The following is a 17838-nucleotide window of genomic DNA, read 5'->3' as shown; positions in this document are numbered from 1 at the left end:
TCAACACAAAATCACTCTTAAAGAGGAAAAAACACTGGGAGCAGAAAAAAACAAAAGCAACTAAATCACGACGTGGCTCGATGACACTGGTAGAAAATCACCATGAACAAAAACGAACTGGCACAGGACAAAGGGCGACGAGGACAATAAATACACCAGGTAATGGGGAACAGGTGGAAACAATCAGGGGCGGGGCGAACAATCACAGGAGAGGGAGGCACACAAGGAAGGGAGGTCAGAGATTCATGATTTGCGAGATATGACAGATGCAGTCTAAGCAGCATCAGAACGCAAGGATTCTACGTTGGCGCCTAGCCCTCCAGCCATACCAGTTCACCAGACAGTATTGTCCCGGTAAGAAAAACCTCATAGCTGACTATCTTTCCCGTTTGCATGACCTGTGCAAGCCAGAGGGGGCGGAGGTGTGAAATGTGAGGAAGCAAACACTCCCTCACTAACATGTGTTTCTTTTTTAAGAAAGGTAGGCAAATGTTCTAGAATAGTTGTCTTTATTCAAATTAAAGTTCATAATATACATTTACATAGGCAAATAAGGATGCTGTGTATTTAAATGCATTTGATTTAAAAAGCTACACCATCACAATATGATTTACGATTTCCTTTGTTCAGACCTGGAGGCTATCTTGTGCCAGTGCTCAAAGGGGGAGCACGCCTCCAAGCTGCTGCTTATATGTCTTCTGAGTAGGTGGAGTCTTGGCTGTGGTTGATCTAACATGTGTGTGATGTAAGGTGTGCCAATTGGGTTAAAAACTATCCGTTTTGTTAAGATCTCGTTTGTTTTGAATGTACAGTGTTTTGTAAGGTCAGATAATGAATGTACTTAGGCCTTGAGGATTTTATTAAATGTTGAAAACAATGTTTATTTTTGTTTAACTCTTCTCTACCCTTTCAGAGTCATGACCCGATTGGCCAGACTAGTTTGGGAAGGCAGGCAATGAGGTATTAATGACTGGGAAGAGAAGGGAGAGGGGGCATTTGTTTCCTTGTTGTTGAAAGAGCAGCACCTGTGGAAAGAGCATTTGATGTTATGCAATTTATGTTCCAGTTCTTGTGAAAGGCTAGGAAATAAAGGGCCTGGTTTTTGGTTGAAGGAAAACCTTTTCTTGTTGTGTTGTTTTTTCACCTGCACCTTGAAGTATATCTTGTAGCGATGTTTGTGAAGATGATGAAGAAGTCTCCGGAGACACCAGCTTGTATATAATAAGGTTTATTACAACAGCATAGTATCAGACACCAACACGGGCGATGCGGGGTTCCCAGAGCCAATTGTGGAAGTCCCCCGAAATCTCTTTGTGCATACACTTTATAGGAGAAATGTGGGTGTGTGTCAAAATGCGATGTTCTATGAGGATGTGTACCCAAATAAGGTGAGCTATACGTTCGTACACCATGTCTTGCTCATCCCTGGAGGTCTTCTGACGTAGTCCAGAGGTTTGTTCTACAACCTCCTTGTAGCTGCCCCTGACGCTCTTCTTCTGGTCAGAATTAAACCACGCATCGACTGATGCTTAATGAGAGTGATGTTTATTTTTTCCAATGATTTAATGTCTTCAGACACAAAGTACACCAAACACCAACACCAAACACCGTGAAAAACTGAAATGAAATAAATATAACAGTCTTAACATCGTCATCTTCCAAACAAATGAATATCTTAGGCCAATATCTTTTACAGTCCGTGAATATCCATGTGGCCTTCATGAAACTTAAATATGAAATCTTACAGACTATTTAAATATAAAATGTACAGAAAAAACAGTTTTCATACCGTGTGCGCCTTCTGACCGGAAAATCAGGAGCTGCTAAGGCTTTACGGACACACTGTTGCACACATCTTGCTCCTTGAGCAGCGCAGGTCCAAAAGACTGAAAGCACGTCTCCCAACTACTTACTACGTTTATCACAAGACTTCCTGTGCACGTCATTACGTCATTATTACGCATCAAATTATTAATTCACATTTAACCTTAACCTAATTATATATGAAATAGAGAAAGAATAAGAACATAAAACTACCTTAAACCAAAAATATTGCATGACAATAATATACAAAAATATTAATGCAACAAATAAATTGGCACACCTTTTCAGCGACAGCTACACTGCCACCAAAATCCAGAGATTTATGTTACTCATTTTTGAAACTTGGAATTAAATCTTGGAATTTTCCCTAAGATAAGAAAACCACTTTCCCACTTATTCTTGTGTAAGATCTTAAACACTAAAGATCAGCATGCTTAAAGTGCCTTTTGATACTTGTCTAATAATGTTCAACTAGTACTACTAGTTTTTGAACTGGTCTTTCTAGAAAGGTTGGTTGAGTTAAGCGTTCACCTCGCTTTCCTAATTTACTTTGTGCTATCTGGATTTTAACCTTGCGCACCAGACCATCATCCTCCTCTCTTGCTTCCACAACTCTGGCAAGTCTCCATTCATTTCTCGGAACATTATCCTCCTTGACAATGACAACGTCCCCCACTTTCACATTTCTTCTGGGCACATGCCATTGTTGTCTGAGGCTTAGGTTAGACAGGTACTCTTTTTGCCACCTACTCCAGAATTGCTCCGTTAGGTATTGCACTCTCCTCCACCTTTTCCTGGCATACAAGTCTTCTCTCACAAAACTGCCTGGTGGTGGGAGTGGCACAACAGCTTTCATGGTGAGCAACTGATTCGGAGTTAGAGGTTCAAGACTCTTCGGATCACTGATGGTATTCGTGGTGAGCGGACGACTGTTTACGATTGACATAGCCTCATAGAAAAATGTCCTCAATGACGTGTCATCAAGTCTTCCCTTGGCTTGTGCCAAAACAGTGCTCATGACGCTCCTGACAGTCCGAATTTGGCGTTCCCAAATCCCACCCATGTGGCTTGCATCAGGAACGTTCATGAGGAAATCACACTGCTTTCTTGCAAGGTAAGTTGCAATCCTCTCTTTGTCTAGATCCTTCAGACCCTTCTTCAATTCGTTCTTAGCTCCAAGGAAATTGGTCCCCTGATCAGAGCGGATCTGTCTAACTGCTCCTCTAAGAGCTATGAAGCACCTCAAAGCATTCAAGAACGCGTCTGTTGAGAGATCCTCCAACATTTCTATGTGGATGGCTCTGGAGCTCAAGCAGGTAATCAATAGACCGTATCTCTTGAATTCTTTACGACCCTGTTTGGTATAAAAAGGGCCGAAGCAATCAATCCCTGTGTATGAAAACGGAGGCGAGGGATCGACTCGGTCACTGGGTAGGTCCGCCATACGTTGTTGCTCTGCCGAACCACGCACCTTTCTGCAAGTGACACAGTATTTGATATGCTTGGCCACTATCTTGCTAGCACCTAATATCCAATAACCATTGGCTCTGAGCTCATTCAACGTCTGACCTCGGCCTTGGTGCTGCGTCTTCTTGTGACAGTGGTCAAGAATGAGCTGGGTGACAATGCCTTCCCTAGGTAAGATCACTGGATGCTTCAACTCCAGGGATGCAGAAGACATTCTTAGTCTGCCTCCTACCCTGAGCAATCCATCTTGAAATATTGGATCAAGTTGATGCATCTTGTGAGTCTTTGGCAATATTGATGACCCTTGGCTGAACCATTTGAGTTCTTCTTCAAAGGCCTCTCTCTGTGCTGCTCTGACTAGCACAAGACCAGCTTTTCTTCGTTCCTCAACACTGATGGGACCGGTTCTGTCTTTATGTGCCAGTCTTTGGATTCGCACAGTCACGTTGAGAGCTGTGTTCCAATCTGAGAACCTTGAGATTCTTTTCAGGAAGTTTTCTTGTTCAACCACGTCAGTTCTCAAGACCTTCACCTCAGGGTCGCCCACAAGAAGTTCTGGTCTTCTTTGGTCTGTGACAAGTTCTTGTTGCCACAAGAAATCTGGTCCTCTCAGCCAACTTGAGTCTAGCAGCTCTGCCACCTTGAGTCCCCGTGACGCATGGTCTGCTGGATTCTTACCCGTCTCAACATAGAACCATTGACTAGGATCAGTTGTGTCTCTTATCTTCTGAACGCGGTTGGCTACAAATACATGGAAGCGTCTGGCTTCGTTTTTTATGTAACCGAGCACTACCTGTGAATCGGTCCAGAAAAACTCTCGATCTATTTCCAGCTCCAGCTCTTCTCTGAGGGTGTTACTAACAGCAGCAGAGACTGTTGCTGCTGTGAGCTCAAGGCGGGGAATGCTGGTAACCCTTATGGGTGCCACTCTGGCCTTACCCATGACTAATGCACAGTGCACTTTCTCATCTGCAACAACTCTAATGTATGAGCATTGGCCATAGCCATTAGTGCTGGCATCTGAGAAATGATGCAGCTCAATTTTTCTGACTGTGCCGAGGGTTTCAGGGATGAAGCATCTTGGAATTTCAATTTTTTGAAGACTCTGTAAGTCTTGGAGCCATGCTTCCCATTTTGGCTTCAGTTCAGGGGGAATGGGTTCATCCCATCCCACGCCCTGTCTGCACATCTCTTGCAGCACTCTTTTACCGTTCAAGAGGTAGGGAGCTAGAAATCCCAGTGGGTCGTAAACACTGGCTACTGTTGATAAGATTCCCCTCCGTGTGGCTGCCTTTTCTGTGAGGACGACATTGAATGCAAATGTATCCAGCTCAATGTTCCATCTTATGCCAAGTACACTCTGTGTCGGAAGCTCACTGTAATTCAGGTCTACATCTTGGACAGCACTGGCACGTTCACTCTCTGGTATTGCATCCAAAACTTCTCTGTTGTTGGAGACGAATTTGTGTAAACGCAGCTGTCCCCTGCTGCAGATCTGTCGCGCTTCACTGACAAGCTGGATGGCCATTTCAACAGACGTGACGCTGACCAGCCCATCGTCCACATAAAAATTCTTGCGAAGGAAGGTCGCTGCCAGTGGTAAGTCTTCCTCATATTCAGTGGCAAGGTGTTTCATGCCATAGTTAGCACATCCCGGCGATGATGCAGCGCCGAATATGTGGACACGCATGTGGTACTCCTTAGGGTCGCTTTCTGTATTTCCATTGTCCCACCAAAGGAATCGCAGGTATTCACGATCCTCTGGGCTGACGTGGAAACGATGAAACATTTTTTCCACATCGCAGTTGATTGCAATCTTGTATTGGCGAAATCTGCACAGGACTCCAGTCAGAGTGTTCGTTAAGTCTGGGCCTGTGAGCAGATGGTCGTTCAAGGAAGTGCCTTCAAATTTGGCGGAGCAGTCAAATACGACCCTAATCTTTTCAGGCTTCCTGGGATGATACACGCCATGGTGCGGAATGTACCATGTGCTGCCTTCTTTGGGGTCCACACTTGCTTCTTCTGCATCCCCATCTTTAAACACACAGTCCATGAACTTGATGTAATCCTCTTTGTATTTAGGATTCTTCTCCATTTTTCTTTTTAAATGTTTCAGGCGCCCTGTAGCAAGCTGCCTATTGTTTGGCAACTGAGGACGCGCCCTAAATGGTAGTGGCATCTCCAGATGTCCAGCGTCGTTGTGCCTGACCTTGTCATTCAACATGTGTAGAAATTGAATGTCTTCCTGTGATATTGTCTTTTCTTTTGGGTTTGTGTCAAGAAAGTCAGTCTCCAGTGCTTTAATCACTGAGGCCGGTGTGATGGGCGGAAGCTCCTTCACAGAGACACGGTGGCAGAATCTGGTCTCATTGTTTGTGCTAGAGCAAGGCACCATGGCTCCAACTATGCTCCAGCCTAATGCCGTCTTGACTGCATAGGGTTCATGTTCTTCTCCAGATACCACTTCCTGTGGTTTCAGAGCCCTTGCACAGTCATAGCCAACCAGGAGTCCAACTGGACAGTTCAACAAGCTTGGCATCTCTTCAATCACGCTGTGAAGATGAGCCCACCTCTTTGCTGTTTCACTTGTTGGAATACTATTCCTCTCCAACGGAATATATTCCTGTGTATACGTTGGTGGTAGCTCAATGCTCTCTTGTGAGTGATACCCTCTCACCCTAAGTCCAACAGCTCTGTGGCAGTTCACAATAGAACTCTTGTCAGTCATTGTTGACAGTTTCAACTTCACAGGTTCTGTGTGAGCTTGAATTTTCTGGCAGACATCCTGATCTATGAACGTACTGCTACTTTGTGTGTCCAATAATGCATAGACTAAGAGTTCTGGGCTATTCTTTGCCGCACTGGAAAGCCAAACTGGGACAATCATGGAAGTACGGTCACCGCTGTCCATTCTCACATTGCACAAGCTTGTGGAAGAACTTTCATCTTGCGATGGTACCTCTTGCTTCTTACCTTGAGGAAAATCCTCGTGGAGTGGAGTTGGGTGATTCCGCTTGCAAATGTTACAAGTTGCTCTCTTTCGGCATTTTTTGGCAACATGGCCGACTCTAAGACACCCAAAGCACATGTTGTTGCTGATAACAAACTTTTTCCTGTCTTCAAGAGGCATGGCTGCGAATTTTTCACACCTGTAGATAAAATGATTTTCTTTGCAGCAGACACATTCTAAGGGCCTTTTTGGTTGAGTTACAGGCAGACTGGCTGTAGAACCCTCTGTGGAGCTTGAACCCTTCTGAGAGGAGGTTTCCCTTGGCATCCTTGCTGTCATCACCAAGGTGTTGGCCTTAGGACGCTTCTGCTCTTTATCAGTTTTCTCATCCATTTGTTTCAGTGCATGAAGGGATGAGACTGGGTTGCACGCAATACATGCTTCTTTTGCCACAAAGCTTGAAAACTCCTCGAAGTTAGGATATGGTTTTCCTTCATCCAATGCTTTACTCACAAGCCGATTCCAGCGGGTAGTTAACCAGTCAGGCAGCTTCTGCAGCAATTTCTGGTTTTCTTCACAATCATCTAGCACCGTTAGACCAGCAACATGTGGCATTGCATTCTTGCAAGAGATGAGGAAATCACTAAGTTCTCTCAACTTCAGAGACTCCTTGGGTCCAATTTTAGGCCAGCTGCTCAACTTCCCCCGGAATGCTCTTTGAATAACGAAGGGATGGCCATAACGTTTATTCAGGGCTTCCCATGCCTGGGTGTAAGCTTCTTCGTCACTCCGATAGAATGTGCCTTCTAATACACAAAGTGCTTCTCCACTAATGTATTTTTTCAAGTAGAAGAGCCTGTGCGCTGAGTTTGTGCAACTTGTTTCAATTAACGCCTTGAAACTAGTGCGCCACTCTGTAAATTTGAGTGGGTCTCCTGTAAACATGAATGGTTCTGGTGCTGGTAGTCTAGTCATTACCAGGGACTGTTTTAAGGCTTCAACCAGCAAGGTTTCATGTGAAGTTGGGGCTACTTTGCTTTCAGAGCTAGGCAAGCCTGAGAGATTTTGGGGCACCTGAATGGGTGGAGTGCTGTTATGCTGCGTGGGAAGCTGACGTGGAGGCAATGTGATTATTTCTCTTTCTCCTATTTCAGCATTTAACTTGAATTCCTCTTCAGCATATACAGTGTATTCAGCCTCCATGGCCTCAATATCCCTCTTATCTTCCATCATTTTTAACCTCTCTTGTTGGGCTATCACCTCTTTCCTTTGTTCGGATATTTCTTTTTCCCTTGTAATTTCAGCACGCTTTGAAGCCAATCGCGCTGCCACCTCTACCTTCTTTTGGGACACCTGACTACCAGGCAGACTGCCCCCTGCAGCTCTCGACACTGTTGAGCCGTATATTGACTTGGCGTCATCTCTTTCGAGCAATTTCAAGAGTGATTCTTTCACTGTGTCGGGGTCAAACTCTTTATCTGCTTCTGCATAGCGTGTATTGAGAAGTTTGACTATTTCTGTTGTCACAGAAGAGCAGCTATCCATTTTTCTCCTAATGTCCGGAGATGGTGTGGTCATGGTGCGCAAGCTATCATATTCTTGCTTTAATATTGGTTCATATACACCTAAGGATTGAATCATGTCGCCTAGTTCCTTTTTAGTGCACTCTTGCTTTAATTTGGTCCTGATAAACTGAACCTCAGCCTTAAAGTTAACATAAGCATACATGAACTTCTTTTCCCTTTTGGAACTCTCCTCTTTTAAGTATTGAACCCATTTTTCAGTTGGATGCTTCTCTCTTTCAGATCGCCTCAATTGTTGTTCAGACTGAAGTGTTGGTTCGAGCCCTATGTTATGAATTTGAAGATCTGCATTAATTTCAGCTATGCGCTCTTCAATGCCCTGTCTTTCTGATTCTTCAAGTTCAGTGTTTAATTTTGCCTCTAAGTCTGTCTTCTCTTTTACCAGAGCTTCAATTACTCCTTCTAGTACACTTGTATCTGTTTTGCCCTCTGCCATTTTGTTCAACACTTAGCATGCAACTTAGTGTAATATTAAATCTTTAAATGTAATGTAAACTACTGAACCATAACTATGGACCCGTCATGAAATTACACATTCACAAATAGAAAACAAGTTACATACTGTTCAATTTACAAACTGTCAAAATGCAACATTTTTCTTTTCTCTCTTTTTTTTTCTTTCTTTCCCCAACAAAGGAGCACGAAATATTCAGTTCAATCTGTCCAGTTCAATGAACTAAATCAAGTTGGAAAATATACAATCTGACCTGTTATCCGTTGCAAAGGTAGGCTTACTCGTCAGCTGAATTGTCCCTGTGCACCGTCTTCTTGCGCTGTGCCCTTTTCCCGCGCTGGTTTGCAGCTCGCGCAGCCTCGCTGAACAGATGCCAGAGTGAGTAGGCAGGTCCACGCGCTGGCCTACCACGTCAAGCCAACGCTCTGGAGACGCAGGCCCTCGGAGTTTCACAGGAAAGCTGATGCACCTCGGCTGTTGTTCCGACGGCTGTTGTTCCCTCTCGCGGGTGTTTACGCTGTCCTCCTTCCATCGACGGTCTCGCAGTCACCATGCAAAATCTTCCTCCATCCATCGAACGCTGCACCTCGAAGTTTCTGCAGGAGCACGCTCTTGTCGGGTGTATGCTGCGTTTCACTCGGTCGAGACACCTCTCCTCGACGTATTCTTCACTTTATGCAGACAGTTTCACTTCCCTCGAAGGATATGTTTCTCACTCCCCTCGGAGAATACGTTTTTCACTCCCCTCGGTGAATACGTTTTTCACTGTAGCTGCCCCTGACGCTCTTCTTCTGGTCAGAATTAAACCACGCATCGACTGATGCTTAATGAGAGTGATGTTTATTTTTTCCAATGATTTAATGTCTTCAGACACAAACACCGTGAAAAACTGAAATGAAATAAATATAACAGTCTTAACATCGTCATCTTCCAAACAAATGAATATCTTAGGCCAATATCTTTTACAGTCCGTGAATATCCATGTGGCCTTCATGAAACTTAAATATTAAATCTTACAGACTATTTAAATATAAAATGTACAGAAAAAACAGTTTTCATACCGTGTGCGCCTTCTGACCGGAAAATCAGGAGCTGCTAAGGCTTTACGGACACACTGTTGCACACATCTTGCTCCTTGAGCAGCGCAGGTCCAAAAGACTGAAAGCACGTCTCCCAACTACTTACTACGTTTATCACAAGACTTCCTGTGCACGTCATTACGTCATTATTACGCATCAAATTATTAATTCACATTTAACCTTAACCTAATTATATATGAAATAGAGAAAGAATAAGAACATAAAACTACCTTAAACCAAAAATATTGCATGACAATAATATACAAAAATATTAATGCAACAAATAAATTGGCACACCTTTTCAGCGACAGCTACACTCCTGTTGTACCACATCCCTCTCTGCACTCTCTATGACCTCAGGGAGTAAACAACTGTATATGAACTGATTTACTATACCACCTAGGCCCTTACTTTGTATGCCCCACTCGGTGACCTAGGGCATCTTTAATGTATTCCAGATGTTGTTTTTCACTCTTCTTCCACCCAACCTTCCTCTGGCCTCAGGGAGTATCTGCCCTGATATATCTCCAGATTTAATACACCACAACCTCACATTGCAACAATTGTTGACCACAACATATTACTACACCGACTAGAAAACTGGGTGGCACTTTCGGCAACAGTTCTAAAAAGGTTTGAATCTTACTTAAAGGACAGGAAAAACGTTGTTTCTATAGGCAGCTACACATCAGAGTTGACCAATATGACATGGGGGTCTTCAAGGCTCCATCTTGGGGCCTCCTCTCTTTAACATCTACATGCTCAGATAATGAAAAGCAACAAAACAAGTTACCATAGCTATGCAGATGATACACACGTGTACATTTCACCAGGAGACCATGCTCCAATTAAAACTCTGAGTAAGTGCATTGAACAACTCAATGACTGGATGAGTCAGAATTTTCTTCGGTTAAACAAAGATAACACTGAGGTAATTATTTTTGGAGCCAAGGAGGAACGACAAAAAGTCAGCGCTGAGCTTCAGTCGGAACTTTTTAAAACAAAAGAAAAAGGCAGTAATGTAGTCAATGTAATCATGGACTCTGACCTGAACCTCAACAGTCACATTAAAACAGTTACTAAGTCCGGCTACTATCACCTGAAGAACATATCTAGGATTAAAGGACTAATGTCTCAGCAGGATCTGGAAAAACTTGTCCATGCTTTTATCTTCAGTAGACTGGACTACTGTAATGGTGTCTTTACAGGTCTCACTAAGAAATCCATTAGAAAGCTGCAGCTGATTCAGAACGCTGCGGCTCGAGTCCTCACTAACATTAAGCAAGTGGATCACATCACTCCAGTTCTGAAGTCTTTACACCGGCTTCCTGTCTTTCAAAGAACTGATTTCAAAGTTCTGCTGCTGGTTTATAAAGCATTGAATGGTTTATTCTGATCTCCTGCTAAACCAAGAACCACCCAGAACTCTCAGGTCTTCTGAGACAGGTCAGCTTTCCGTCCCAAGAGTTAGAATTTAACCTGAGGAAGCAGCGTTCACTAATTACGCTCCAAATATCTGGAACAAACTCCCAGAACCCTGCAGGTCTGCTGCTACTCTTACTACTTTTAAATCCATGCTGAAAACATTTCTTTTTGCCGCTGCTTTTAATTGAACTGTTTATAACTTACACTGCACTGTAACTTTTATTCATCATTGCATACATATGTTATTCTATATACGCTTGTTTTACTTTTCTCTTTGCTTTTTAATGTCTGTTTTTAAATGCCATATTTCTTAATGCTCTTAATGTTTGTCATTTTTGTAAAGCACTTTGAATTGCCTTGTGTTGTTCCTCAGAGTCGCTTCACAGGGCACATATTGGTCCGTAGTGAGCTGAGAAGCTGGTTTGGAGGCAGACACTTCACTACTAATTAATAGTTTCAGCTTCAGCAGGAGCCATCACGGATGTTAAAACAATGAATGTGAGATAGGGAAGCATTGGCGATGTGGCTATGCTGCTGGTTGATTGTGTTGCGATAACCTGTGGGAATAAGGTGCCTGTCATAAGTATCCAGCTGCTGTGCAAGGTAACCGAAGAGGAGTGTTAGTGCAGCAGAAACACAATAAGATCCCCAGCAGTTCTTACACCTTAAGTTACAGGTCATTAAGTTCCTTTAGGGGAAAAGGCTTCATAGTCACCATCTACATAAGTGCACATAGGTACATTTTGGTGGCCTGCAGCAGAAGTGAATCAGAAGAAGACGGGCTGTTTTCTTCATTGCTTCATATTTCTAGCAGGTGGTCTTATCAAGACATAGTTATAGGCTTAATTTGATCTCTTAGTGGGGTATTTATGTTGTGGGCTATTTTCTTAAGGCTTAATGTCATGCTGTGCAGCCACTGTTTCATGTCCCAACATCCATCATCCTTGATTTTCCTCCAGTGGCTCCTAAACGTTAGTCAGATTTGTCCATCATTGCTGATCTCTTTCTTGACATTTTGGAATTAAGGGACTCTAAAAGTGCAAATGTACTTCAATCAGTAATATTTTCCTCAAACCATACTGACACACCAGCACCGGAGCTTTTCATTTTAATAGGGTTTTACATAGACAAAGAGAGGAACAATAGAAATGAAATAAGGGGAAAGCTTGTCCTTTTGTCTCAGGCCTTAAATAACATAACAATTATCTTTTGTGTCCTGCTTTTGTCTTTTCAAGGTTATATTTATAAATTATTCTTCATATGTGTAGTGGTAATAGTATTAATATTAATAACAATGGGAAAATAGCAGCCACAAAAGCTTTTCAAACATTAAAAACACAATCAAAGTCAGATTTCCCTACCCTGAGGCTCTGAGTCTAGATTAAATTATGTGCCAGTTGTTGGGTGATTGCTTATATTGGTTTACTGTCTAACAGCCTGCCGTCTCTGTAAATACAGCATGAACAAGAGAATAAACCTCCCAGGGAATGTTGGCTGAGGAGAATTTCAATGGCAGGTGGAGTGTTTATCACCGCTGGTCAATGTCTGGAATGTTAACGAAGCTTTGTTTAGGGAGAACAACCCAGACTGAGAATGTGACTTTACACCAGAGAACAGGATCGCATCAGCATCATTACTGGACCAGATTGTAACCCTGCCAAGAAGAGTTTTCAATTACATTCCACATCTGTATGTTTTATTATTATTTTTGTTTCATTCCACATTTTCTGTCAACTTCCCAGAGCTTTCATTTCATGGTCTGCAGATGGAGCTTGCTCAGCGGTCATGGACCTGGTTTATGTTTCGTTGTTGTCATAACTGTAGGGACCCTTGTCCAAAAATAATTTCGATCTCACTGATAGTCATAATTCCATGATGGCTTCCGAGGTCAACACATTGCAAGTTAAGGAAAGATATACAACTCAACAAAACAGACGCAAATTAACCAAACTTTAAAACGCAAAGCCGCAAAGAGAGAAAAAAATAATAATGTGGAGGGAGTGTTCAGTACCAATGTAGCATTCAGATGGACATCTTAATTCCTCTGTTGCATAAAGCTGTTAAATCTTTGATCACTTTAGTAGCAATAATTTGCCATGACTCCAATTAGTTAATGGTTTCATACTTTCAAAAGATAACTATTCCCATCTCATTGCTTGATTCACAAAAGTGTTGAACAAATAACAAATAATGAGCAATGCTTTTGTGGCACTAGTCAGCAAGTGATGGTTACCATGGAGCTGATCCACAGGACTGTTTTGAATTCCCAGACTGGCATGTATTCAGAGATGCTGCTGCTCAGGAGAACAACACACATCATTAGTGCCTTCATATACAGCAAATGTGTTCATGGTGTGGTGATAACAAAGGAAACTAAATCTGACATCAAGACAGCAAGACGAAGGTTACGTATTGTAACCCTAGTTCTATAAGCACAGGCTCCGCCCTCTACTGGACTCTATGGGTACTACCCTTCACTAATGACGCGTGCGTTCACACACTGAATTTACGTCAACGTAGTCGGCCAATCAGGACGAATCTATCCGAATGCATGCGTAGGCCTCACGGTATATAAGGCAGCTCCATACTTTTTAGGGCTCTCATGTGCTGAAATGTATTTTGATATGTATAATGTACTTCTTAACTTGGTGTATTTTGTTGACTGTTTTCTATATGCTTTTGAGTGGTTCTTTGCTTCTATCGACCAGGTTGTGGTCCATCATCAGTTCGTACATGTAAAGTTTGGCCAGTTGTAGTTCAACAGTTGTCGTGCCTCAAAGTACTGATCAAAAGGTGGTTATTGAGGCTTGTCAGATTGTTTTCTTTTTAGCTTGTCGTTTCCTAGATATTAGTTGTAGCTCTTGTGCTACTTCTTTATTTGGCAATGAGGGTCAGAGACTGACAGAAACTGACACCGACTGCATGACATACCAAACACTGCAATCTGTGTGAAACTGGATGACAATTGACTGTAAGTACTTTGTGGAAGTTGCTTGTCTTCAATGTGAATACCAAACCAATTATTGCTGTTCAGTCTGTGTTTGATGGTGCTATTTCTTTCTTCTAAATTTAGGATGTTCCACTTAATTGAATTCCAGAGCACCAAAACGGTAGCAGTGGTGCCACAAAACTGGTACAGCGATGGTGTTTCCTATTGGCCGAACTACAAAAGTGATGAAAGAGTGGACAGGGCAGTGAAACATTCAGAGGAGTCTGGACCTGACTGGAAGACATACGATGTCAGAATTGTCAAATCATGTGGTAATATAGCTCAAAAAAGATATACTAATTACAAATGGCTGTTGTAAGCAAATATCAAAATACCTTTGCCTTATAATTTGTGTTTGAAATGTAATTTGAAAAAAACCCTTGTAATCAACCTTGTATTGTTCTGTTGTCTATACTTCTGTTCTTTTTTGTTCTACTGTTAATTTGAAACTCAACCAAAGTTTGATCATTTCATTTTTAGATCAGTACTTCGAGGCAAGAAAACTGATGAAAAAGGTCTCTGACGTGCAACACATCAGATTTGCAGTCTGAAGAGGAAGAGGAGGAATGTCGTTTGAGGAGAAAGCCAAAGCCAATGTTAGTATATACAGTTGTGCTCATAAGTTTTATACTGCCAGAATTTGTGAAATATTGGCCATTTCTTGGAAAATATGAATGATCATGCAGAAAACATTTATTTTATTTAAGGATAGTGGTCAGGTGAAGCTATTTATTATCACATAATTGTGTGTTTCCTTTATGAATCATAATAATAACGTCATCATTATGATTTAAAATCATTAGCATCATTCAGTGTTATGGTATGACAAACCTGACAAATACCTCAATACAAATACAGGGAAAGCAACAAAAGGCATTACTTAAACGCAGTGGCATACCGTCAGGGCCGGCTAAGCCTTCTCTGAAAGCTTAACAAATTTCTCCAATTGTTCTCCAAATTAAGATAACATTATGTTGACAGCTGAGTATGGTTATTTTTTCCAACCCACTTTATAATCATTTCTTTGGTGACTCTGATGAGGACGATAGTGGGGAGGAAAATCAGTTGAACAAGAGAGCCAGACATCAAGCCAAACAGCCAGCTCCGCAACCATCACCTCCTATGCCACCACCACCTTGCTGTGTGCCAGGTAGTGGCACAGTTGCCCCTCCTCCACCCACTGATGAAGAGTACTGGCTGGGTAAGGAATCATCGCTATGTAAAAACATGGATGAAATGTGCTAAATGGTGATAAAGCTAAATATACCATGAAAACGTGATAGGAATTCCTCTCTATCTCTCTAATTCACACAAACCACCAGCTCCAATTATCCCACCACCGCCGTGCCGTGTGCCAGGTAGTGGCTCAGTTGCCGCTTCTCCACCCACTCCACCACCTCACTGTGCACAAAAGGAACATAGGAGAGCAGCAGTAGATCAACCCTCTTCGGCAAGCCAGCTCTACAGACCTAGTACATGGCGAGGGGGAAGGTGTGGATCAAACACCATTGCCTGTTCTGGTGAGCAAACGACTATGAGATTCAAACTGAACCTTTAAAATCATTTCACCTTTTAAAAAGTAAAAAAAAGTTTAGTTATGTAACCCATACACAACATGCAACACACACACGCCCACATTGAATCCAAGTGAATATACAAAGTAGGGTTGTGTATTATTGGAATTGTAGTATTTTGAAGTCTCATCAATTTCTTCTTCCTACTCTTGGCATACAATTTGAGCTAAAACATAAGACAGAAATTAAGAGCTATTTTGTGATTCTTTCACATTACCCTTAACATTTCTCAAGACCAAATATAATAATTGCCAAATAATCTCTATTAACGATTAAAAAACATTACTGCAGGTGTGCCATGTTAGTTGCATTAATTAAGTGTGTTGTAGAATAGTAAATATGTAAACATGTAAGAACATTTTTTGATCTTTTTGACCAAATTAAGGCTTCTTTGTGGCCTACAGTTTACAAAATAAATAAACTTGCTGTTCCTATTTGCTCAGTAAAATATGCCTTAATGAGTTGTCCAAAGTAGACTGTAATTGATTTATATATCCTCATGTTCTTTTTAACAGCTGCTGAAGTCCACATCATGAGCTTGCTAGAATATATGAAACACCAACAACACCAGTTAATCGCAAAGGTTAACTATCTTACCAGCAAGCTCAACCATACTGGCCAAGACATGGACATTCCTGAGTGTGTGCAGTTTCCACTGGATACGATGGAGGAAGTGCAGGATTTTGAAGACTGGCTCAAAGACCCTGCCAATTCTCAATCAAAGCAGGGGGTGGTGAGTTTTAGGTTTTTTTGTTCTTCCAGAGAAAGTCCTGTAAAAATTCTGTCACATGTACACACACACACATCCTGAGAGTGGAATAGGTGAATTGTATGCACTACAATTACTTCTGTAAATTACAAGATGTTTTTTTTTTCCCCATTTTAGATTTCCTCCCTAGCAACCCTCGGGGGCCATGACACTAAACGTGTAACCTGGAACATGCTTGCCCGGATCTTCAGTGATGCAGTTGGGTGGCAGATTAATTGGAAAGCGGTAAATGGAAAGAAACCATTCAGTCAGATGGCATCAAAATCCTTACTCCTGCGCAAGTAATTTAAATCAACATTTAAAACAAGTCACACAGCAGTCTAAAGCCCTATTCAGAAGGGGTTAGTTTTACATGGGGAGGTGGGGTAATGCAAATTCAACTCTGAGTATTACTGTGAGTATTACCAGTTTCTCAGTGATTCAATAAACGTATTCTCTCATTGTGATAAGTGGTATAATCTCGATGCATTCCATGGTTAAATAACACTGGTATCTGGAGAACTAGCAAGCTGATTATTAGGTTATTGATCATTAGAAATAGCTAACATGTTACAAGGATAATGGACTCAATTTTAACCAAGCCTCCGTTATCTTTGACTTTTAAACTAACTAGCCAGGAAACTAATCAGGTTGGTTTATTTCTGGACTAAACCAAATGTGTGGGCTAATGTTATTTACCTTATACGATTCATATGTATATATATATTTAGAGAATACGTTTATTGTGCCTAAACACACTCACTGTGGTAGAAATGTCGATTGGGCAGTTTACCATTTAAGCTAGCCTACTATCGTTGTTCCAGATTGAACTTTTAACCGGATTTGCTTCATACGTGTCTTGATATACAGACACACTATGGCAAGTGCCTTTGTATATTCTCGCAGTCCTAGGTTTTCCCTTTCACGCAGGCGCAGAACGTACGTGCTAGTTGATCGTCGACTGAAGTCTGTGCGGTGTGTTCCGAGTGCAACTTTTTCGCCCCGACTGCAGCCGACGAGAAGCGACCCAGCAGGTGCTAGTCGGCTGAAGTCGGCTTGGTGTGTCCGGGCCAGTGCAGCCTGATTATTTTAGCAGATTATTTCGGTCTGATCGCAGGTTTAAATGAATCTCCAGTAAATTCTTGATACAGGTGTGATCAAAAAGTTCCTCTAAAAGTGGGAGTTCATTACATTTGTACATTTTATGAAAATCTGCTTGTGTGATTACAGATACCGTGAGGAAGAGTCACGTAGCCCGTGCGGCTACAGAGGAAGATATTCAACGGCACGCTATAAGGTGGTTCAACCTGGCGGCAGACAGGGGAACCGCGAGGAGGCGTGCCAGTGTCCCCACTGAGCATGCATAGATGCTCTTTTCTCCCATTCTTCCAAAAATAAACATTGTTTTTGATAGTAGTTATGGTCGCATTTCATTATTCCAGTAATTTATTTACAGTCGTAATGACCACTTATTTTATACAGAATTGTAACGTGCAAGTCCACCTTTGGATAAAATTGAGGTAGGCCTAAAAGCCAAATTTTCCTACTACTGCTTCACAAGGAAGCTTTTAACTGGAGAACTGCAGGGTGACTTACAGAATTAGATTTTTTTTTTCTCCAGGTCTTGAAGGAACTGAATGTTTTATTTATATTAATAAAGGCAGACTGGTTATAAGAAATATTCAAGCTTGTATAGTGCAATCTAGATGATTGTCAGCTAGCATTGAGACACAGTGGGGCAAAAA

At 41.9% G+C, this 17838-nt stretch overlaps 1 protein-coding gene across 1 annotated transcript; it reads left to right on the top strand.

The window, feature by feature from the left end:
• Nucleotides 1-241: 241 nt before the first annotated feature.
• On the top strand, nucleotides 242-17450 carry LOC134861729 (uncharacterized). Its single transcript, XM_063879155.1, has 8 exons — nucleotides 242-354; nucleotides 13856-14021; nucleotides 14257-14367; nucleotides 14813-14972; nucleotides 15094-15291; nucleotides 15861-16078; nucleotides 16232-16395; nucleotides 17324-17450. Exons 3-8 carry the CDS (start codon nucleotides 14338-14340, stop codon nucleotides 17448-17450), a joined length of 897 nt encoding a protein of 298 aa, XP_063735225.1. The 5' UTR covers nucleotides 242-354; nucleotides 13856-14021; nucleotides 14257-14337.
• Nucleotides 17451-17838: the final 388 nt, after the last annotated feature.

Source organism: Eleginops maclovinus, chromosome 3 (genome assembly GCF_036324505.1).
Source record: "Eleginops maclovinus isolate JMC-PN-2008 ecotype Puerto Natales chromosome 3, JC_Emac_rtc_rv5, whole genome shotgun sequence".
Lineage (NCBI taxonomy): Eukaryota > Metazoa > Chordata > Actinopteri > Perciformes > Eleginopidae > Eleginops > Eleginops maclovinus.
Note: the sequence above shows the minus strand (reverse complement) of the source record. Positions and strands in the feature narration are given on the sequence as shown.

Excerpts from the sequence above, each read along its gene's own strand:
- LOC134861729 (XM_063879155.1), top strand. The coding sequence starts at position 14,338 with ATGTCGTTTGAGGAGAAAGCCAAAGCCAAT. Across the intron at positions 15,292-15,860 it reads AAACACCATTGCCTGTTCTG|CTGCTGAAGTCCACATCATG; the intron begins GTGAGCAAACGA and ends TCTTTTTAACAG. Across the intron at positions 16,079-16,231 it reads CTCAATCAAAGCAGGGGGTG|ATTTCCTCCCTAGCAACCCT; the intron begins GTGAGTTTTAGG and ends TCCCCATTTTAG.